The sequence below is a fragment of the Acanthochromis polyacanthus genome, chromosome 13 (assembly GCF_021347895.1).
Source record: "Acanthochromis polyacanthus isolate Apoly-LR-REF ecotype Palm Island chromosome 13, KAUST_Apoly_ChrSc, whole genome shotgun sequence".
In the NCBI taxonomy this organism is placed as follows: Eukaryota; Metazoa; Chordata; class Actinopteri; family Pomacentridae; genus Acanthochromis; species Acanthochromis polyacanthus.
In genome coordinates this window covers 10,983,106-11,004,217 of record NC_067125.1, presented here as the reverse complement: position 1 = coordinate 11,004,217, position 21,112 = coordinate 10,983,106, and the positions used below count along the sequence as shown (strand labels likewise).

The 21,112-nt window shown below is 42.7% G+C and overlaps 1 protein-coding gene across 1 annotated transcript; it reads right to left on the bottom strand.

Moving 5' to 3' along the window:
• Positions 1–742: 742 nt before the first annotated feature.
• gap43 (growth associated protein 43) lies at positions 743–14,871 on the bottom strand. Its single transcript, XM_022187054.2, has 3 exons — positions 14,566–14,871; positions 6,909–7,551; positions 743–2,007 (listed from the first exon to the last, which is right to left on the bottom strand). The coding sequence occupies exons 1-3, from the start codon at positions 14,593–14,595 to the stop codon at positions 1,928–1,930; spliced, it is 753 nt and encodes a 250-aa protein (XP_022042746.1). The 5' UTR covers positions 14,596–14,871; the 3' UTR covers positions 743–1,927.
• Positions 14,872–21,112: the final 6,241 nt, after the last annotated feature.

The window sequence follows — 21,112 nt, the reverse complement described above, 5'->3', positions numbered from 1 at the left end:
ACTTTTGCTGAGTTTAAAAGGGAAAAAAAATCACTATTTGGTGGAGCGGTACCTCTGAGATGTGACCCCAACTACACACTGCCTTTTGTAAGATGTCTGCTTTAATCCTCAGCTATGTGTTGCCGTTTAAAAGCTTGTCATATTATTCGTTATGTAAAAGCAACACCTTTAAAGTTGTGCAGCAGAAAATACAATAGTTCACTTTGAAAGTCAATGGAGTGGAAATATAAAGTAGCATAAAATCCCCAAACTGCACAAAAGTACTCTACTTTCCTGCATGTACTTAGTTAATTTCCACCAACAAAGAATGAAATTGTGTAAGAAACCATATCCAGGCCTCTGATTCTAACTTCCAAATCTGGTGCAGAAATAAGTCATTGAGATTTTGAGGAACTGACTTAGTTGATTGCAAAACTAGAGTCTGATTCAGGGACCATATACACCATAATTCTCATGTTTCATTTAAATGTCTTGTGCAGAATGACTATTACTGCTTCCTTAGAAATGAATTTGTTAATAAAATCTATCAAAAACTGTGTTGCCTCATGTTTTGCAAATCATTTGTAATCCCCATGTAACTAAATCTATGTGTAGTGCATGATGTTAAAGGAAGACCTAAAACAAGACAATTTAAAGAAAGGGAGACATAAATTATGCTTTTGTTGACCAACAAATATTTCCAACCCTCTGAAGTAACAGCAAATTACAACTGGACTTTGAAAGAACTCCACAATTTATGATGGTAATTGGCACATTTGCTTTATTTTGAAAACAGACATTGAAACCATTTTTATTTTTTCATATTTTTTTTTCTCACAAGTTTGAACTCCTTGATAAGGTTGAAACTGGACATTGCACTCACTGGAACATAGGAAAAGTATTTTTTGTTTGCTCGTTTGTTTGATATTTCTTTTTACGTTTTCTTTTTCGTAACATCAGTGCAAGAGTAATTTTCCAATTCATATAAACTGTCATAACAACACCAAAGACATCAAAAAGAAGCCGCCACACCTCTTAAGTTTTTGTGACTGCGAAAAAGTTCCTCTCTGAGGGAGAGTTCCCATCATGCATCTGGTTCGATGGTTCATGCTACTGTTCTCACGTTTGGTTGGCAGAACACAAATCGCTATATGTAAGAGCCAGTTACATTCTATAGTTTATTATACGATCACGTCATTTAAATGGCAACAGGTCCTTTACTGTAAATGTGAGTAAACAGAGTTTGTAAAAGGGGTGTAAACTGAGCTTGAATGACTCAAGCAGAATAGAGAGAGTAAATAGTCTTGTCCTGTACATTGTTTTTTGGATTCAGGATGAGGCTGGCCAACTGGAAATGTCACACATTTAATTATACATTCTAGTATCCATCTGATGTGTCAGTGCTTTAGCCATTTGCTGCGTTCTCAATACACTTGTACCGTGCTGAAAACTCGAGTTGCATTTTAAAACCTGCTTGTTTTTGTGCGTGCATCTGCAGAACGGATTTTATTTGCAAAATGTGTTTAAAGAAAGTGCATTACAATGCAAATAAAGTATGGTGCATTGGCAATGCATTTTAAATGTGTAAAAATCCAGTTGGGAGCGTTTGCCCCGACGCTGTTTCGCTTACATGAAATAGTGAAGATGTAACAAATCAAATCTTCCACCGCATCATCATCATCATCATCATCATCATCAAGGTAACAATCATTTTTCATATTCATCAGCAACATCATCATCATCATCATCACTTCCTCATAGTGTTAGCTTGAGCCAAAAAACTTCACGCTGGAAACTCCCCCAACATGAGAAAATCATTGCCACACAAAAAATGACAAACAAATAGAAACGGACTGCCCTCACATTGGGAAGGCAAAGAGCAACCTTTTTAGATTTTTGTTTTTGTGTTATTCTTCATACTCTTAATTCTGCTTTCGTTAGGTTAGACTTAGTCGTCCTTGGACTCGGTGGCCTCCGCTGCCGCATCTGCCGGGGTGGCGTCCTCTGCTTTAGACTCCTCTGCAGCATCTGGGTGGAAGGAGGGGGAAAGGGAGGGAGGGAGAGAGGAAGTAGGCAAAGCAGGAGGAGGAAAATGAGATGTAGGGGTGGAAAGAAAGGGGGGGAGATAAAAGGTGGGTTGGAGAGAGGGAAGAGCGAGAGAGAAAATTAGCCTGTGGAGAGGTTTTACATGATGAAGCTGGAATAATAAAACTCTGTCTGGGACTTTTGAGATAGTGAGCAACAAAGATTTCACGTAACAGCTGCCGCTTTGGATGTTTTAACCTCAGATGATCCTCTGTGTGAAGAAAAAAAAACGGTCGTTTAAAATCCCTAAAAAAATGTGCACGCCTCCATTCTGTAAAAGATACACAGAAGGAGCTGTGTAATTCCGTGTTGTTCACAAGATGTCAGCTCGACTCAGACTGAGAGCATGTCATTCAGAGGATGCAGCCTGCTGTCTGAGGTCCCACATTGGCTGTGTAAATAATAAAGGAAGGGAGTGCTCCTAATGGACCCATGAAGCATTTGAACTGACATTGCAACGCTAACAGCAGCATCTCGGCCTGTCACATCTGATACTGCGTGATGCCCTGAGTCTGCTGCACTGCAATAACATCCAGCGGTGGCTTACTTAGAGGTTAACTCTGCTGAATAATGATCCATGATGCATCACAAACATATTCCAAATTGGGTTTCTTGGGTAACATTGCAGTGGTGCTTTGTACTTTTCTTGGTATTCTGCTTTTTTTTTAAATAAATCTTATACTGATTGCCATTTTGTTGAAAAGAAAACTGTCTTTAAACTGAGTAAATTAATACCGGTAGCCTGTTAAATCTACTAAAATGCAACATTTTACAAAAGAAATTCCTGTTTCCAATATGAACATGATAAAATGATGTAACATTTTTGAACATTTATCAAATTGATTCATGTGGAGACAAATTTAACCAATCCAGTGAACACAAAAATATACAAATAGATTGTCTTTTAGAATGAATGAACATCAGAAAAAACAATCATGAAAAGTATTTCCACACAGTTCCATTGTTTTCTTTAAGCATTAGTCAGTTCTGTTGGTCTGATTTCATGTGCTTCTGTTAAGTGAACATAATTTATTAGGGTTGATTAAAATTATTTCCAAGGGTCAGGTTCCACTTTATTGAATTAGGCTGCTTCAACTAATTTTACAGCATTAAGAATTACATTAAATTAAGTTGATCCAAGCAAATTAAATTAGGCTGATCCAATAGAAATGCTGTAAGAACTTTATTTAATACTAATTTTTTTTTAACATTCGTTCACTGCAATAATTTTGGGATTTTTATTTCATTGTTTCAGGCCAAATCCATTATTCAAGTGCTCCTTGGGGCGGTGATGTCACACTCCGATGATCTCATACTCTTATAATAGAAGGAGGAGACATCAAAGAATGACATCATTGCATTGGAGACCGGGGTGATGGAGTGCAAGTGTGTGTGGGTGTGTGTGTGTAGAAGTGTGTGTGCTGTGTGTGTGAGGGCGAGGCAGAGAGTCGCAGAAGTGGGGCGATCATGTCTGTGTCAGTGCTTTTGCTAATATGCGAGTGTGTGACTCAAGACGGCGTGAGTCATAGCAGATCTTTCAGGTAAGAGGTAATTAGCTTGTTAGCCGCTATGACAGCTCTGAGAAAGTCCTTCTCTGCAGCCACTGAACTGTGTGATGCAAACACAATTTCACCCAATTTACAGAGCCAGAGCCTGTCAGTTCTGGTGGTCTGACATCAGTGCCACCACGGTTACCTACACCGATGTTGTTATTGACTGAAGTACTGGTTTAGCTCTGTTGCGGCATTTGCATATAAAGACTACAAATGTGTAAACAAACACCCAAACTGTTCTGATCCATTCTGCCCACTGACTTCTAAATTTTCAGTAAACAAAATTAATGAGACCATGACGAATAATTTATTGTCAAACAGAGATGCAACAAGTAGAGCTGAAGAGAAAGAAAGTAACAGAGCTAAAGCACAAAATCGACTTCGTAAGACGTGTTGCAACTTTTTGTCTCATTTCAAAACTTCTCATCACCAGTCTTAATGAGTTACAAGATGGGAAGTGCAGTTAATATAAACTGTTAGGCAGATGACACCCAACTTTATATATACAACAGTTTTCGCCCTGAGCCTCCCTTGTGAACTGCATCTCTGACCTCAGTTAATGGGTTACATAAAGTGTCTTAAATCAGAACATTTTGCGTAAAAGAGCTGTTTGCTTTTGGTCAAAAACAGCTATGAGTCAAAATGTGCTTGCAGTTTACTACACTGTTTAAGCGTATTTACTCCTCAGGCTTAACATGTGGGTGTTGCCACTGACTCTGCTCTAACTCTTCGGCTGCATAGTATGGATTCTATGAGAGCTACAGAGAAGCTTATGCATGGTTTTATTATACGGGTGAGTATTTTTCCATTGAAAAGATGTCAGCCATGGTCACCGGTGAAAAGACGTTGAAAGAACAGGTTCAAAAGTAAATGTCTTTTGACTGACTATTTGAAGACATTTAGACATTTACAATTCACCAGGATGTGTAATAGTGAACCAGTTCATTCTCCAATGTTGAAATCATAGATCATTATTGTACTATATTGGGAAGCAGAAACACGCACCACAAAATGATGTTCTTTTACTGAAAGTGCAGCTGAAGCTGTAACCCCTAAGCATGTGTGCATGCGTGATACAGCAATAAGCGCAATGTTTTATTCTACATTAATTTAAATGTCAATGTCCTGGAAGACTCTTGTTGGCAGCAGACATCCTATACAGTTTTATATTTATGAGATTTTAGAAGAAGCATTAAATGCGTTGAAAAGAGGCCACATTTTGCCTTCCAGTGCAACATGACTTTGGAGAAATTCCTTCACTTTTATTAATATCGTCTCCTTTTCAATCTACAACTGAATAAATTATCACAATGATTATGTGTGATTTTGTGTTTTGTGACACGTTGATGCTGTAACTGATTTTTAACAGGTCTCAGACGTTCAGACCTGAACTAGTCCTCAACGAGAAGATGCTGTTGAAATCCTGGCTGGTGCTTATTGGAGTGCACTTTTCATTGGTGTCCCTAAAAACTCTATAAACTTGTTTCACGTGCATTTTAAAGTTGCTGCTCTGACTCCCTCTTAGTTTTAGGATAAACTTTAATAGAACCTTCCGATCTCATTGCTCAATGTTGCTGACTGAGCCAATAACTAAATGAAACGCCTACAGTGAATCTGCCTTTTGGAGTTGTGTTCTGTGGTCCACTAAATCTGCACCAGCTGAGGTTTAACTATGAAAAATGTTTAGCTTTTTTAAATCAGTAATTAGTCATAACTACTGTTCTGCTCATTTTTTGTTATCTACACTGCTGAAGGGACTAAGTTGGAAGAGATTTGATGGTTTCTGACCATTTCACTGCATTTAAAATATTTACTTATTTATTATTTTTCCTGACATCCTCGTTCTAAATGTATTTTCACGTTTTACCTGATTTTCGGTCTTTCTGCTCTTGTGTTTTTTGGCGTTTTGTTATGTGTGAATATGTTGCGCTATGACAGTTGACTATAACTGAAGGCAGTAACACAGACTATCCTTTGTGGAGAATCTGGATCATACCCAGGCTACCTCATGAATTTTTCAGTCAGATCAGAGTACCTGGTGTCCTTGTGCATGTAACAGCGGTCTGTGCTTTGACAAACCTTAACCAAGCGACTTTGTTATAAATATTCATTTGCTCTCTGAGTCACTTCAGCTATTCAAGCAGATTGTGGCCAGCGGTGGATTCTTAATTAGCAGTTCTTTGTCAAGTAGTGTTTGTTTATGACAGACTTCCCCGGTGTGGATCGTGACCAGTAGGGATCATTAATCATTCATTTAAATCAGAGCACCTGTTATATGCGCTATGCTCCATGCAGGCCAGCTATCCCATCGAGGTGGTAACTATGACAACAGGGAGACAGTGCTGCCTAGGTGACCTAGTTTCTGTGTAGTTCTCCAGTTGGTGTGCGAGTGTGTGTTTCCCACCTCACACCCCCACCAACTCCAGACTGAGCATGCTCCATTAACTACCTGTCTGACCCAGTCTGAGAGTCCTTGGACCAGAAATATGAGTTTGTGTCAAGTGTATGTTGTGAGAGTGTGTTAATATAATTCCTGCACTGTTTCTTCCCAGGTGCACATTTCTGTTATAGTTGGACATCACTTGGCAGTTTGCTTTAGAATCTATTAGCTGGTATTGGTCCAGGCAGCAAGAATATTTTGACATGCTGGGATTTGTTACAAGGATTTAATTGGGCAATCCATTCCCACTAACATTTGTGTTTCAGTTTGAATAAATCATTGTGGGTTAATATGTCAGTCCTGCAATCACAAAACTGCTCTCAGCCTTTATGAACCTTAATAATTTACAAAACATGCTGCTTTCTCATTATGCAAATAGCACATCATTGCTTCTGAACAATAACTCTGATCATTCCCGAGATAACCGTATCTCATTGTGCAACATTCTTGACCAGTGCTAATCATTTTCAAGCCTGCGTTTCTCTTCCTCATCAGTATGGAGTTTCCATCTTGCAGAGGCTGAGATACAAGTCTGTCTAATCTAATATTGAGCCGTGTCTCTGTGTTAACCAGTGAATGGTGGAGCACTGCCAAAGATCTTTAAATCCCAAAGACTCAACAAGCAGTTATGTCCTATGGTGCCTGCCAAGTAGACTACAGGAAAGCTTACCTATTCTTCTTTATGAGATTTTTACAGTAAGTAATTGCTTCTTAATTGGTGGAAGTGTCTGGAATTATTTTTAGTCTGTGAACTCGGTGCCTTTGTTAACATATCCGGAAGTGTGAAGTCTTGAGAACCTGCTTGTTCCTATCCAACTGGAGCGCTGCCATACTCTGTGTACCTTGTTTACCTTTTGTTTGGTTGGGCTCCTCCTTCTCAGCTGTCGGACTGACAGCAGCAGGCACATCGGCTTGTCTGGCCTCCTCTTTCTTCTCTTCGCTCTTCTCCTCCTTCTTCTCCTCAGCTGTGGCTGTGGTGGGACTCTTGGCTGCCGCCGCTGGAGCCTCCACCTCTTTGGGCTTCTCCTCAGCTTTCTCCTCTGCCTTTGGCTCCTCTTTCTGGGGTTCGGAGGGCGCTGTGGCAGCCGTAGGAGATGCAGCAGCTGGGGCCGCCGCTACAGGAGACGTCGCCGCGCCTGCAGGAGAGGTAGCAGCAGCTGCCGGAGAGTTAGCTGGCTTGTCTGCCACTGGGCTTTTGGCTTGGCTTGTCTCCTCCTCCTCCTTCTTGGCCTCCTCTCCTGCGGCCTCCTCCTGTTTAGCAGGTGCCTCCTCTCCCTCCGCCTTCTTTGCCTCCTCTCCTCCCTCCGTTGCCTCCTCTGCAGCAGCAGGACTGTCTCCCTCCTTCTCTTCCTCTCCGTCTTTCATCTTTTTCCGAGTTATGTGTCCACGGAAGCTGGCCTGTATTTTGGTGGCAGCCTTGTGGGCCTTGTCCTCGGGTTTGTTGGTGGTTCCATCCTGTTCAATCTTCTGGTCCGCATCCTCATTCTTCTCCACCTGGTAGGAAAGAGACAGCACAGCAGTTTAGCATCTACTGTTAGCAGTGGTGTAGGTCCACTGGAAACCAGGAAGAGTTGTAAACTTGTAAAGTATCCCACTACTTTGGTGGTGTCTAACTTGAGGATGATCGGGCCTACACATCATGCTGGCATACCTTCATTTGGGCTTAGAATCCTACCAAAGTTCATTCCGTATTGTACGTACGTAATGAACTGAAAGGTCAGAAGGTAGAAAAAAGACAGAAATCTATGCTGTTAGATGGGATTTATTAGTTAACTGGTTTATAACCATTAATAAAAAATTATAGAGTGGGAAATGTTAGGTTAGGGTTTCAGGACAAGTTTAGAATAGAGTTAAAGTGTAGGATGGGATGAGGAGCAGGGTTAGGATAGTACACAGTGTAATATTAAAAGGGGTTCCATCATATTACCTTGGGTAACTGGATCCATAGCTGTCCATCAAATAGTGGGTTGTGCTATGAGTCATATAAATCTAATGAAAAGAAATCAAATCAAATAAACGAATGAATGATGAGCACTGAAAGTGGCAAACAAAATGAATCAGTACATTCAAAATGAATAGGCAAATAAATCAAGGTAAAATATTCTCTAGCCAAGGTCCAACTCATCAAAAGACTTAAATGCGCACCTCAAATGAATGTGAATAAGCATAATGAAGCAAACACAAATTGTCAAATAGCATGCAGGCTGTGCAGAATCAGTTATTCCAAGTGATAAATATGTGAGAAAACAACAAAATCCATATGGTTTTGAGTCTTTTTGTCCTTTCAGGGATGACGGCTTTTTCAGAAGCCAGTGATTGGCTTGACAATAGAAAGAATCTACAGCATTTTATCTTTTTATATGCTGGAAAATGGGAGATTTAGTGCCATTGTGAATGGTGAAAATAACAGATGTGTGTGGGGGTCAATTGTCTCCACATAATGAATCGAACACAGCGGGATTTGGGGCACAACAAATGACTCCGGGCATTTATTGCGGTTATTTAATCCAGTCATGGGGTTGATATTCTCCTCTTGATAATGGTGCTGAAACAGATTTAGTGAATAATTAAACTCAAATGTACAACCTCTCCGTGGCATCCGTTATTGTGCCCTGCATTTTGGGCTACTGATATATTCAGAATCATGAGCAGCAGAATGCAACTGTTCAAAATCGAGGCTCTTTCTTGAAAATAATGAGCCCATCTCTATTCTCTGGGTACAGTAGCAGCTCCATGTCTGGCTGCTAGGGAACGAGCTGCCTGCTAGAGATCTCCTCAGCATTCACTGCCATACCCCTCCCAACCATCAAAGGTTACCTTGACAACCAGAGTGCTAACTCATCATGGCCCTGTCTGCTGGTTGGTGCTATGAAAGACTATATGTCACCCTGATTGGCAGTGCACCTGACCCCTCAGGGGAGCAGACCAATAGGAATTCATAAATCAGGCGGAGCAATCAGCATGGCTAAGGAGGGGTTGTGATGCAGGGTGTGGTGGGGGAGCCATCGGGGGGGCCAAAGGGGTTATATATACGTGTGTGTGTGTGTGTGCATTAAATGTTGGTAGTCCGTATCACAGAGCAGTAGGATCTTGTTTAAGGTCAGTGAATTTGAGCGGAAATGATTTTCACAATCCCTCAGTCTGTTTCCTGATACCTCCTGCCTCTAATAGTGTCCTTTTATTGGATATGAGGTTTGACTTGGACAGCTGCCTGCATGAGGAATCACATCTGTGTGGCATGATTTAAGAGCCGGAGGCCTTAAACCAACATGTCTTCTTCAGGGTCAGTGTGTCAGTGCAATATTGGAGCAGCGAGGCCAAGGTGCAGCTGTATTGGTATATTCACCTCCTCCACCTTTATTCCCCGGGGTTCAGGGCGTAAATCCTGCCCCGGGCCTTCCTGCACCTCTTAATATACACTAACCTCCTGAAGCAATTTTGTGCAACATAATATTAAAAGAAATGTAAAAAAAAAAAAAAAAAAAAAAAGGAAACATGCAGCTGGTTGTGACAGGGATGGTAGATTTTTAGGAGCCTAATATTGCTCCTCAATACTGATATGTATGTTTAAAACCTGAACTAGAGCAGTTTGTTTAACAATCTGCTATTAAGTGTGGACACAATCTTTAGCCTCCTATTAGAGCAGACAATATGGAGACAGACAAAGCACCACTGCCACACCCTCTACTCTTAATAATATGCAGGTCTCCAGTGACTTATTGGGCTTTTACTATGCCTGATCTCATAGGTACTTACAATTGCCAAAAATTTGACCCAAGCACTTAACTCTAAATAGAATTACTTACTGGCTGCATTCAGTGAGTCAGACGGACAGAGAAAGAGAAAGCGATGGATGAGGGTGTTTGGGAATATGGAGGTATGACATCATTATTGGAACAGGGGGATGTCATCTACTTTAGCGATCGGGATGCATATGAGTGGAAATGTAATAAAATACCAGCAGAGTGCCAAATGATCTCATATCAGTGCACAAAGACAGGAAGAAGCATCATCATCATGATTCGGCCACAACTGTGTCATCATCATTTGAATTATTGATATTTGTCTGGGCATCACCCTTCAGAAGTGCTGTGCTGTGATTTTCTTCATGGTCCGTATGATTGACTGCTGAGACACTACACCTGTCATAACAAACTTGTGCTGTAATATACAACGTAGCAGAGGTTAACTGCTGTCATTCACTGGCTACAGTCTAGTGAAATCCCATATTATCTTAACACAAACGCAATTTGCTGCGGCTTGAAGAGTCTGACTGTTAATTGAACCCTGGTCACGTACCCTCCTGCAGGCGCTTTTCCACTCAGTGTCTGTGCGGCACACATTTTCATTCATAAATACAGCAGCACATCCCAAAGGTACGGCACACCACAAGGTACACTCCGTTTATGTGTTCACACCAAGACCGCTTCAGCTCTTGCCTGATTAATTTGCAGTGAGACAACATATTTGCTTTATCAGGTTAATCAAATGACTTATTATAACTAGCCTGCAGTGCTTCCTCTTTGAACACAGCAGTTCTGGTTGCCATAGATACAGTTACATTAACCGCTGAAAACAGTTTTTTTTTTTATTATCTCGCAAAATGTGGAATGTTTGCAATACAATAGTGCTATTCTTGCAAGATTGTAAAACAGATAATTACGCAATCCTCGTGCAATTGTAACAGTTATAGTATTATGCAGCAGCATTAAATGCTTGCTGTGGAACACACTGACTCTGTGCCATAAGTAGGTGACCGACTGCCACCTTCATGTTCAGAATCTAAATGTGCAATAGCTCACAGGTTATCTAAAGAAAGGAGTTCCATTCACCGCAGGACAAACCCCTCTGTCAGTTTTTGCCTCTAAAGGTAATGGATGTCCGAGCTCAGAAGTCCTCATCGTGTCATCTGACGGCTGGATGTGTCTATTACGGCTTTGCCTATCAGCTGCAGTCTGTTCTCTCTCTCTCTCTCTCTCTCTCTCTCTCTCTCTCTCGCTGTCTGCCTCTGTCCTTGGGTGGGCACCGGCTGTCGTGAGAACCACACCCCAGAGTCAATGGCTTTACCGATTTATCCACAACCACACGTACACACACATACACACACACACACACAATCACCATCCCCCAATGGTGACACACAGTAACAATCCGCCACCTTCCCACCGCCTCATTGAGAGTGCCATTAGGGACTTGTTTCAGGCAAAGGGGTGGAGGGGAAGGGAGGGAGAGAACGTGGAAGACACAGTGGAGCGGTGGGGGTAACGCTGCTTGAATTACAGAACCACAGCTAATGCATACACAAGGCGTGCATATAATCATTTTTTTTCATTATTCTGACCCATTCAAGTGGGAGACTCTTTTTTTTTCACGTCTCCGCTCCGCCCAAACCCAGATCAAATGCCGCTGGCAAAGAGGGGAGAGAGATATTAAAGGTAATATTTGCATTTATAATGATGGAGTGAAAGAAGCCCCTTTTATCACAAACCCAACAGGTGCAGCTGCTGGATGTATTTCATCTTGAGTCACTTTAAAGTGTAATTATGGAAGATTTGTGTATAATAAAACTGACATTAAAAGTAATGTAATGCATAGCACTTTGGCAAATTCAAATAAAAGGAAAACCTCCTCAAAACATTTGTCATATTAGCACAGTTGCTAAGCAGGCAGGAGAGATAATATTAGCCACCCTGCTGGTGGCACACATACTTCTAGCGATGACACCTCTCTTTCCTTAAAACCCCAGCATGATTTCAATGGCTGTCTGCTTTTCTGCAAGAGCAATCCAGACAGCAAAGAGCAAAGACTGGCTGCTGTCTGCAACTGCTGAACATCTCATTCTTTCTCTTTCTGTCGTCTTTCACTCTATTTCTCAGTGAGCAAACTGCTACCCACTCATTCTCTGCCTCACACACACACACACACACACACACACACACACACACAGACACAGCGGAGCACCACACCCTTTTAGCCGGCTATCTCCTGCAGATGAGGAGAGGGGGGCTCAGGTGGTGACTGCCACAGCCCCCGCTCGCCATCTCTTTCTCTCCCTCGCTTTCTCCCCCTTTGACGGCGAATTGACGAGCGATGTTAGAGGATGCACTGTTTCTTTTACGATGGCCCGGGAGAAGATGCTCCGCAGCAACTAATAAACGGCCATATGCCAGCCTCATTACATCCTCTGGAGCAGTCTTTAATTCAATTACACCGGCTCTCTCCCCGAACAAAGGCTCCGCAATCGCCACTGATCTCATAGGATCTGGGGATGAGGATGGGGAGAAGGGGAGGGAATGTGGAAATGGGGAGAGATGCTGGACGAAAGGGGCAAGGGGTTGGACATGGCGCTGGGGCGGAGGGGAAGAGGGAGGTGGAAGCAGGAACTAGAAATATGGGCTGTGGCTGGAGCGTCGGTTGAAGCCAGGCTTTGAATGCATAGGAAGCCAGTGGAGGAGGGAATTATCATCTTTCAGGTAGCCCAGGAGGATGGGTCTTTAAATTATAGTTTGGTACAGAAATTGTAGAGCTTAAACTGAAAGTGGAGGCAAGACAGAGAGGTGGGGTCCAAGATGAGAAGCAAGGATGGAGTTAGAACAGAGTTGAAGAGCTGATATGGGTGGGATTTTAAAAGTTCTGCTCAGTTAAGGAAATCTGGGTTGGTCTGATGGTGAAGGAGTTTAACAAGGACCTGGATTAAGATGGAGTGTGGTGGTGAATTCTGCTCTAAAGCTGCATTCAACTAAAAATAAAGCTAGTGGATGGGGCTACAGAGGAGACTAAATTAGGAGCTTGTAGCCACTCCCATAAAGTGAAGATCAACAGCACTTAACACTCCACAATGGCAGGACCCACAGCTATATTGCCATGTTTTAGAGTGGAAAATCAAGCTCTTTGCTCATCCATCCATGAAGACCACAGAGTCTGTCTGGATTAATTTATGGAGCAGGAGGATAAGTGCTTGTAAGCCAGGAGGATATTTTTCCCTGTGGTGAGGTGTGCACGCTCGAGGCAGTGGCCAGCGTTCTGTGGGAAAAGCCGGAGCCTCACCCACATGGCTGCAGTGTGCAGCATGCCGGCTTCTCTTCCTTCACGTTTCCTCCTCCTTTTGATCTCACCTTCACGCCTGCTCACCTCCTCCGCTCTGTCACCACCACATTTCCTGGCTGGTTGTAGCCACCATATAGTCTCATTCCCTCTTGACTTTTCTGCTTTGCTGCATCCCTACCTTCCCCCCATACCTTGCACATCTCCCTCCCTGTCTCAATCCCCATTTCACTTCTCTTTCAGTGCCTCGCTCTCTACATCCCCTCACATCTTTTCCCCCTCTTACGCCGGTCCATGTGCACCAGCCATGCTCCACCCTGCCGCTCAGTCTCCCCACTGCCTGCCTCTCTGCACCCTGCTCTTCCTGCATGTCTCTCCACTGGCAAGCCTTGCTTCCTTTCTCTCTCTCCTCCCTGCCAGAGCTGATATGACTCATTCAGGCTGACATTTAAGAAGCAATCAAGTGCCATCGGAATCCAGTGTGTTATGAGTCTGATAAAATCATAATCAGTTTGAGATAGCAGCAGGAACCCGGCCCTGATCACACACAGAACCACCATGATAGCTGCTGAAATCAGTGAGAGCTACCTTTCCCTCCATGCAACACCTTCCTTTTTTTGTTTTTATTCTCCACCAGTGAGACTGGACGCGGGTTATTCTAAACTATCCAACGCCACCCTTTCACACCCTTTAAATGAGTGCACACTTCATAGTACCCTCCATTGACAGCATCCACTTATAAAGCTGGAGGGCTCTGATAATCCATTTATGCTCATTTATTCCCATTGTATTCCCCCGAGGCCACTGACATGATGGTGCTGCTCACTCAATCCGTACCCCACCCTTTTTTCCTCCTCACTGTGGAAATTTTCTTTTCCTGTGTCACCCATTTCTGCTCAAGATAACACAGTCACAAAAGACTCTAAGACCACCCCGTTAAAGGCGTCAATTAAGAGAAACACTATAGGTTGATCTAATTAATATGGAGCACCATTAACAATGATAGATTACGCTGAGTTCAATAGGGCTCCTGAATGAAACAAAGACTATCTCAGTATTGAAATTAAAGACAACACCGAATCTATCAAGTGCCTTTCAATAATCTTTCACTTTTTTCAAGCGCTTGATCAATAGGAGGGAATGGCAGCTGCCCAAGATCGAGTTACAGTCTTGTGCCTCTCTTGCAAGTACAGTGTGAGGTCTGAGAGGCATTGTGGCAACATCCATTCATGCGGGATAATCACATTAACTAGGCGTGTCTGGGCTCTGTGGCTACATTTCTATAAAGACCAACCAGGCCCAAAGTCAAAGGAAATTACACCAACATCTTCTCTAATCTCCCCTCACACCCCCTAATCTGACTGCAGCCCCAACACTTGCAAAGTTCAGAGTTTGAGATGTATCATTTTGTCATGAGAAGAAAAAGAGCTGAAAATACTGATGAAGCAAATGAGAGCAGTTTACCGGTTTGGTTCTTCTTATGCAGCACAGCATAGTTGTAGTTGTAGTATCCTCCCTTTTTCTTCTCTGCTTCTTTCTTCCCTTTTTTTCTCCCTTTCACTTCTTCTCTCTCACCCTCTCTCTCTCTCTCTCGCTCGCTCGCTCGCTTTCGTGCACACTCTCTCTCTCTCTCTCTCTTTCTCTCTGGCTGTATCAACAGCTAAGCAGCCCAGTACATTTACTCATCCCAGTTTGCACACACACGCTCTTCAGTCGGTCTGCCTGGGCGCAACTCTCTCACTCTCTCTTACTCGCTGGCTGACAATGACTACAAGCCCACCCTTTAAACCCCTCCCTTCCCCTCACTCCCTCCCTCCATCCCTCTCTCCTCCTCTCTTCCCTTCACACTATCCCCCTCCTCTTCCTCCTCCTTCTCCTCCTCCTCTTCTCGCTCATAGTGATGAACCCCCCCACCTCTTTTAGATCAGCACTCCTCTTTTCTACATCTTCTCACCCTCCTCCTCCTCCTCCTCTTCGCTCTCAGCCTGGCTCCAGCAAAAAGCTGCGGCCCCACCCTAAAAAGGCTCTCCCTTATTAACAGACTGGATACCTCCAGTCAATTTTTTTTTTGCTGTTGTTGCAATGATGGATGTTTTTTGATTATTATTAGTGTGCTTTATTTTAGTTTTCTCCACACCGCCACAGCCCCACTGCTTTCATTCCCTCTGAATTCAGTGCACAAGAAACAAAAAAAGTGGTTCCCAAATGGAAGTTGCCTCCTCTGATTGCTCAGGCTCCCTCTCAGACTGTGTGTTATAGACTCTCTGGATCTCAAACCAGTGTTATAAGCCTGTGAGCTCCGCGTCCAAATTACCACGGCGATGCCAAAAGCATGTTTTCTGGCACAGCCGGGAGCAGCTCTTGCCAGGAGAGACGTGTGAAAGAGAGCAGTGATGATCGCGAGGCACATTCATGCATGCATGCCCGCACACACACACACACACACACATGCACACACACGCGCACACACACGCACACACACACACTCTGTGCTTTTAGGACACGTCACCCGCACCACCAACCCACCCACCCCTCCATAGCCAGCGCTCTCTGTTCTCATGGAAACACCAGCAGATAGACTAGAAGAGCAGAGGAGGAGGAGTGTGTGAGAGAGATGGAGAGAAAGAAAGAGAGAGAGAGAGAGAGGGCGAGAGAGAGAGAGAGAGAGAAAGGACTGAAGGTAGGAGGAGGAAGCAAGAAGGCCGGGTGTGGCAGACAGGCAGGCGAGGCAAACTGCTTCTTTTTCTCTTTCTCCCTCCCCCCCTCGTTTTTTTTCTCCCTCTGCATCCACATTTGCACACACTCTGGTTTAATGAGCGGGCACTGGGCACGCATTATCCCCATAACTACATTTATAACCATTACCATACAGTGAGGCTTGCAGGCGCATGCTCATGCAAACACCCACACTCTGTATTTGTCTTTCATAATACTACACACACACAGACACACACTGAGGTGTCAGAAGAGTCCCCACCCCCGCTCTGACACCGGCGAGCACCAGCAGATGCTACAGACACAATGCGGATGGAGGGAGGGATGGAGAACGGGGGGGATAGACGGGATGGATGGCTGGAGGGACGAGGAGGAGGGAAAGACCTGAGGGGTTGTGCTCTGCTATTCTTCTCCCTTACAGGATTATTCCACATCCAGTTCACTGAGGGGAAATCATTAACCTGCACCGCTGAGCCACAGCCTTCCCGGTGGTCGCTGCTGCCACACAGGCAAAATCCAGCACCACCTGCACTACCTCATCATCTATGTGTCATCGTGGTGTATAGCAGGCCGTATGACACACACGCTGTAATGATGCAGGCTTCTGCTGAGTATGCATGATCTTTCTCAGCACTGCCTTGCTTCACTTTCATACACATGCATGTTCATACTGAATGACTGCCAGTTCACTGGCCTCTGTTGGGCTGTTTCACCGGAATGACAGCACATAAGTGCTTCGCTGAAGGGAAATGATTTTCTCAAAGTTGTCAGAGATCCTGGTTCTCAAATGTGCAACCATGGAAGTGTGAGAAGCGCAAACTGATGAAAACTTGATCAAAAACCTGAACAAATAGGTGAAAATACATAACGAGAGTTGGCTTGATGAGTCTGACAACTATGGGAATCATGCTATGGCCTTCACCAGTCTTTAGATTACAGCAGAAGCTATTTGAAGATTAGGAGCACAGCCAGAGGACAATTAATGATTTTACTGCTTCAGCCTGCCTTTCTTTTAATCACAAAAAAAAAAAAAAATCCCTGGTTCCCTCATTACTTCACCAAGGAATGCAACGGATTTATGCGATGATTATGTCTGTCTGTTGGTCTGTTAGTCTGTCTGTTCGCAACATTACTCAAAAAGGGACTCATGGATTTGGATGAAAATTTCAGGGAAGGTCAGAAATGACACAAGGACCAAGTGATTAGATTTAGGCAGGTGCGGCTTATAGTCTGGATCTATTTGTTAAAGATTTCTGTATCATTGCCAGATAACAGCATGGCGGGACTGTAACTATGACAACAAGTGAACACTATGTCACCTGTCTGCCAACAATCACATGATTGCGATCCTACTATAAATCAGCCACTGAAGACATATTTAAGTCTTGACAGAGTACTGTGCTTTCTGAATGCTTTTCTCATTCCTAATGGGAATGTTTGCTGGTTTTCTTCATTTTTCATTAGAGTATAATAAATATGGTACCTTGAATACCTTCTCCAGTCATTGATTATCCCCATAAACAGTTATCTCTGCCTATAAAAGTTACACAGGAAGTTTTTTTTTCACAAAAACAGATTTAACACTACACTGTTGCTTCCAGAATGTATATATCCATGAAGTCTTCACTTTTATCTATAACTGAACATGTGACCATCACCTTACTAATATGCTTTCTGGATATTATCAACCTGCATATACAGTAACTTTGTATTGCCTGATCATATTCACCAAAGAAATTTACATCCAGGCATATTCACTCACTTTAAATAAATGCAGTTCCCTGCCTATTGATGAAGATGTTTACAGCATCAACATTAGAGCATCAAGTGGCTCTACAAATCAAATCCCCACAGCGGAAGCGCCGCCATAAATCCTTTACAAGAGGAATACAAAACACAGTCATAATCTCCTATTACAAATAATCGGGGTTGTCTAAATGAAAAATAAAAAATTCAAACACTCAGATCCCCAAGGGCCGAATCAGGCTGAGACTGGGGCAGCAGCAGCTAAAGAAGGAGTGTGTGGGTTGCTCTTTGAAAACAGTCCATCTGCAGTTGCAACACACTGGCCAGCAGTTGACTGGAAACTAACCCAGCATAAAGTAGCTGCTCCTTCTCTGAGTGTCTTGGTATGTTAATGTATATGCAGTCATTTGATTGTTCTGCTCTGCAGCCAAATGTGCTGCTACACTGACCACAGAGATCAATAATGTCACACTGTCCTGCCGCTGCTGAGAAACAGTCGGGAAGCATGTTCTGGCAACACTTAAGGTCACAGCTACTTAGAGTAATCGCAAAGTCATTTTCGTGATTTGAGTAGCTTGTTATTAAAGTTGAAGTCTCAAAATGGGATAATCAGTTTATAATGTGTTATCACTCAATTCGAGTGTGCCTCCATACAAAGCAGTGTTAGTCTTCCTGCTTTTTATAAACTGTTCAAATAAAACAGGAGCAACTGTATACCCCCATGGAGAATGACTTTTGTTATGCTGCAGTTCCCATGACTAGTTTTGATCTTTTCTTTTCTTTTCAAAAACTAAATTAGGTGCTTGTACATGTGAGACAAGTCTATTTTCTTGAGGTAAATTATGCCTGGTGCACCTTTGAATACAGTCTGCCGTTTGTTGAATTGTGCATCAACAATGCTTCCTGTCCTTTCAGACTGACTGTGATGAAGCTTCTCATTTGCGGCATGAAAGGTCACTGTATCTGTGAAAGACAATGAGATTCGCATGCAATCTACCAACTACACATCATACAGGAATATTAAAGCAAAAGCCAATTACATGAAATGGACCATAACTACTGTAATCAATTAATTTCCTGTAGGATGAACGGGACACAAATGTCAAAACTCAGGCAGTACAAATGACTCTGCTTAATGCATACTGCGGAACACGTCACATTGCAGGCGTCAGGCTCAAAACAGACACTGAGCTTTTTCTAAATTACTGAAGGGAATGTAAACTAAACTACAAGTTATTTTCAGTTTGAGCTTTGCTTTAAATCAAGGCCAGATGCATCCGTGGACAACTGAATGGTCTTAGGGGGCCAATAAATAACCAGACTCTCTTTGGGTTGGGAAATAACTGCAGGAACATCAAAGGTCTTCAGCACAGATCACGTTGTCCAGTTACTGATATAAAATGCTCTCAATGGAGTGGCAAACAAACTCAGATCAAACTGGGACATCTGTAGAAGAGGCATGAAAATGCAACATAAAATTCTAAGATCTAAGGCTGCAGTAATAAAAATCCCATTTTGAGTCTAAAGCTCAAAGGCCTGTCTTGTGTCTTGTGACTGACATGGCTGTGGTGATTTTGATTATAGAGATTGTCATACATAAAGTGACCTTTTTGCATTAAACCGTATTATTACCTGCAATGTAACATGCACTAATGTCTTTTTTCTGCTACATTATGTACGTCAGTGCAACGAAACACTAATACCAGGCTGGGAAAACCTGTAAATGGAAGCAGCCAAAATGTCACACATAGGAAACTGATTCACTATTGAGCAGATAATGTTGAGAATCACTGGATGGAAACTACAACTGACTATCAATGGAAGCAGCATCTGATAGGACTAAATGTCAAAAGGAGGCATCACAATGTTGCAGCCATGGGTAAGCCTGCCTGGGTTGAAAAGCGTAAATCTGCTTTGGTACAGTGAGTCTTTGGTCAGGGACTGCAGGTTAGATAGCACGAGCATCAACAGTAGAGGTTGCCTTGAGCATCTTCCCTTCTGCTTTACAGTGTAGTAGCCTAAACAAACACCCCGTCAATCTTCACTCAGATAAATTTTAAATTAGATTGCACTGCAGGTGGAAATTGCTGTTTTCTGCTTATGTCAAGTCAAATCCCCAAAGCTCATAGCTTTCTTTAGATATGCTTTTTTCCCCCAAAGCTTTTAAGATACAGATGGGTGACAAACTAAAGGACAGGCATGAACCCTTGACCCCTACGGTGAGAGGAAATGGAGGAGCATTTTGTTGATTTGGGTCCTCTTGTCCACTTAGAGGGAAGAGTCACTGCAGATCAATGCAAGTGTTCATTTTTCTCCTATGATGAAACATAACCATCCAGCTGGGAGTGGTTTCTTCCAGGACGACGATGCTGTCATAAATAGGGCATGAGGGGTCACTGAATGGTTTAAAGAAAATGATATGACTCATATGCTAGCATCTTTACAGTCACCAGGTCTGAAAACCTACAGGAGATCATGTCTCAACCACCATCATTAACACCAAACGAGGGAAAATCCTTTGGATGAATGTTGCTCATCCGTCCAGTAGAGTTCCAGAGACTTGGAGAATCACTGTCAAAGAATATCAAAGCTGTTCTTTCAGCAAGCAGCGGCCCAACACCTTCAATAGGACACTTTTCCCTTACTGCGTTACCCATCGGGATGTGTCACGTTTTTCAAAGGGAGACTAGCTTAGAGCATTAATTAATTTTATAGTGAAACTCTCTGATTAGGAATGCGTGGAAAATAGTCATTAAAACATTATTTCATATGTTAAATGCATACTCCATTCTTGAGTGTCTAATATCTATAGCTTCCCCCAAAATATTGTTGTAGTGTTGCATCAATGCATCTCCCATCCACTCTTGCTCTTTGGATAATTTGTGCAAAACAAATATTGAGCGATCTGGATAAAACAAACCCAGTGATTAACATGTGTATAAAGAATTTGAATCCATGCCCTGTCTACCCTTTCCTCTCTTGATTTAATACATTTAATTAAAATTCAACCTAAGGCTAATCATTAGTCACTTATTTGTTGAGTCACGAGGAGGCTGATGGATTATGAAAGTGCATCATCTTTTTAGAAGTTTTTGTTATAGGGTTAAAATCTATAGCTCAGACACAAAAGAACTATCAATTTGTGAGGAAAAATTGCTGGATGGATTTTTCTTTGAATTTCCTTTTTTATCCCTGTGCAAATATGAGTCACTTGTTGTATATGCATGTAACGGATCAAGGCCACAATGTTCCATGAAGCAAAATATAAATCCTTTACAACAGTATCAGTGTGTATAGCAACATAAGGTTGTCCTTGGACCTACAAAGTTTGAACATTTAGTCAAGTCCATTCTCACTTTTTTGTTCTTCTCTTTCCTTCAATCAGGGGTGGACTGGCCATCTGGCATACCGGGCACTGTCCCGGTGGGCCGGTGTCTAGTGGGGCAGGTCAACAGGTTCCCCCGGACCTGTAATCAGTAAATTGTAATGACATTTTAAATTTCACGGGTCGCTTCTATTATCCCAGCGCAGCTTTTCCAGTGTTTACGTC

Bases quoted from the DNA above. Each gene is read 5' to 3' on its own strand.
- gap43 (XM_022187054.2), bottom strand. From the start codon at position 14,595: ATGCTGTGCTGCATAAGAAGAACCAAACCG. The intron at 7,552-14,565 runs GTAAACTGCTCT...CTTTCCTACCAG, and splicing joins GCATAAGAAGAACCAAACCG to GTGGAGAAGAATGAGGATGC. The intron at 2,008-6,908 runs GTAAACAAGGTA...CCTTCCACCCAG, and splicing joins GGAGCCCAACCAAACAAAAG to ATGCTGCAGAGGAGTCTAAA.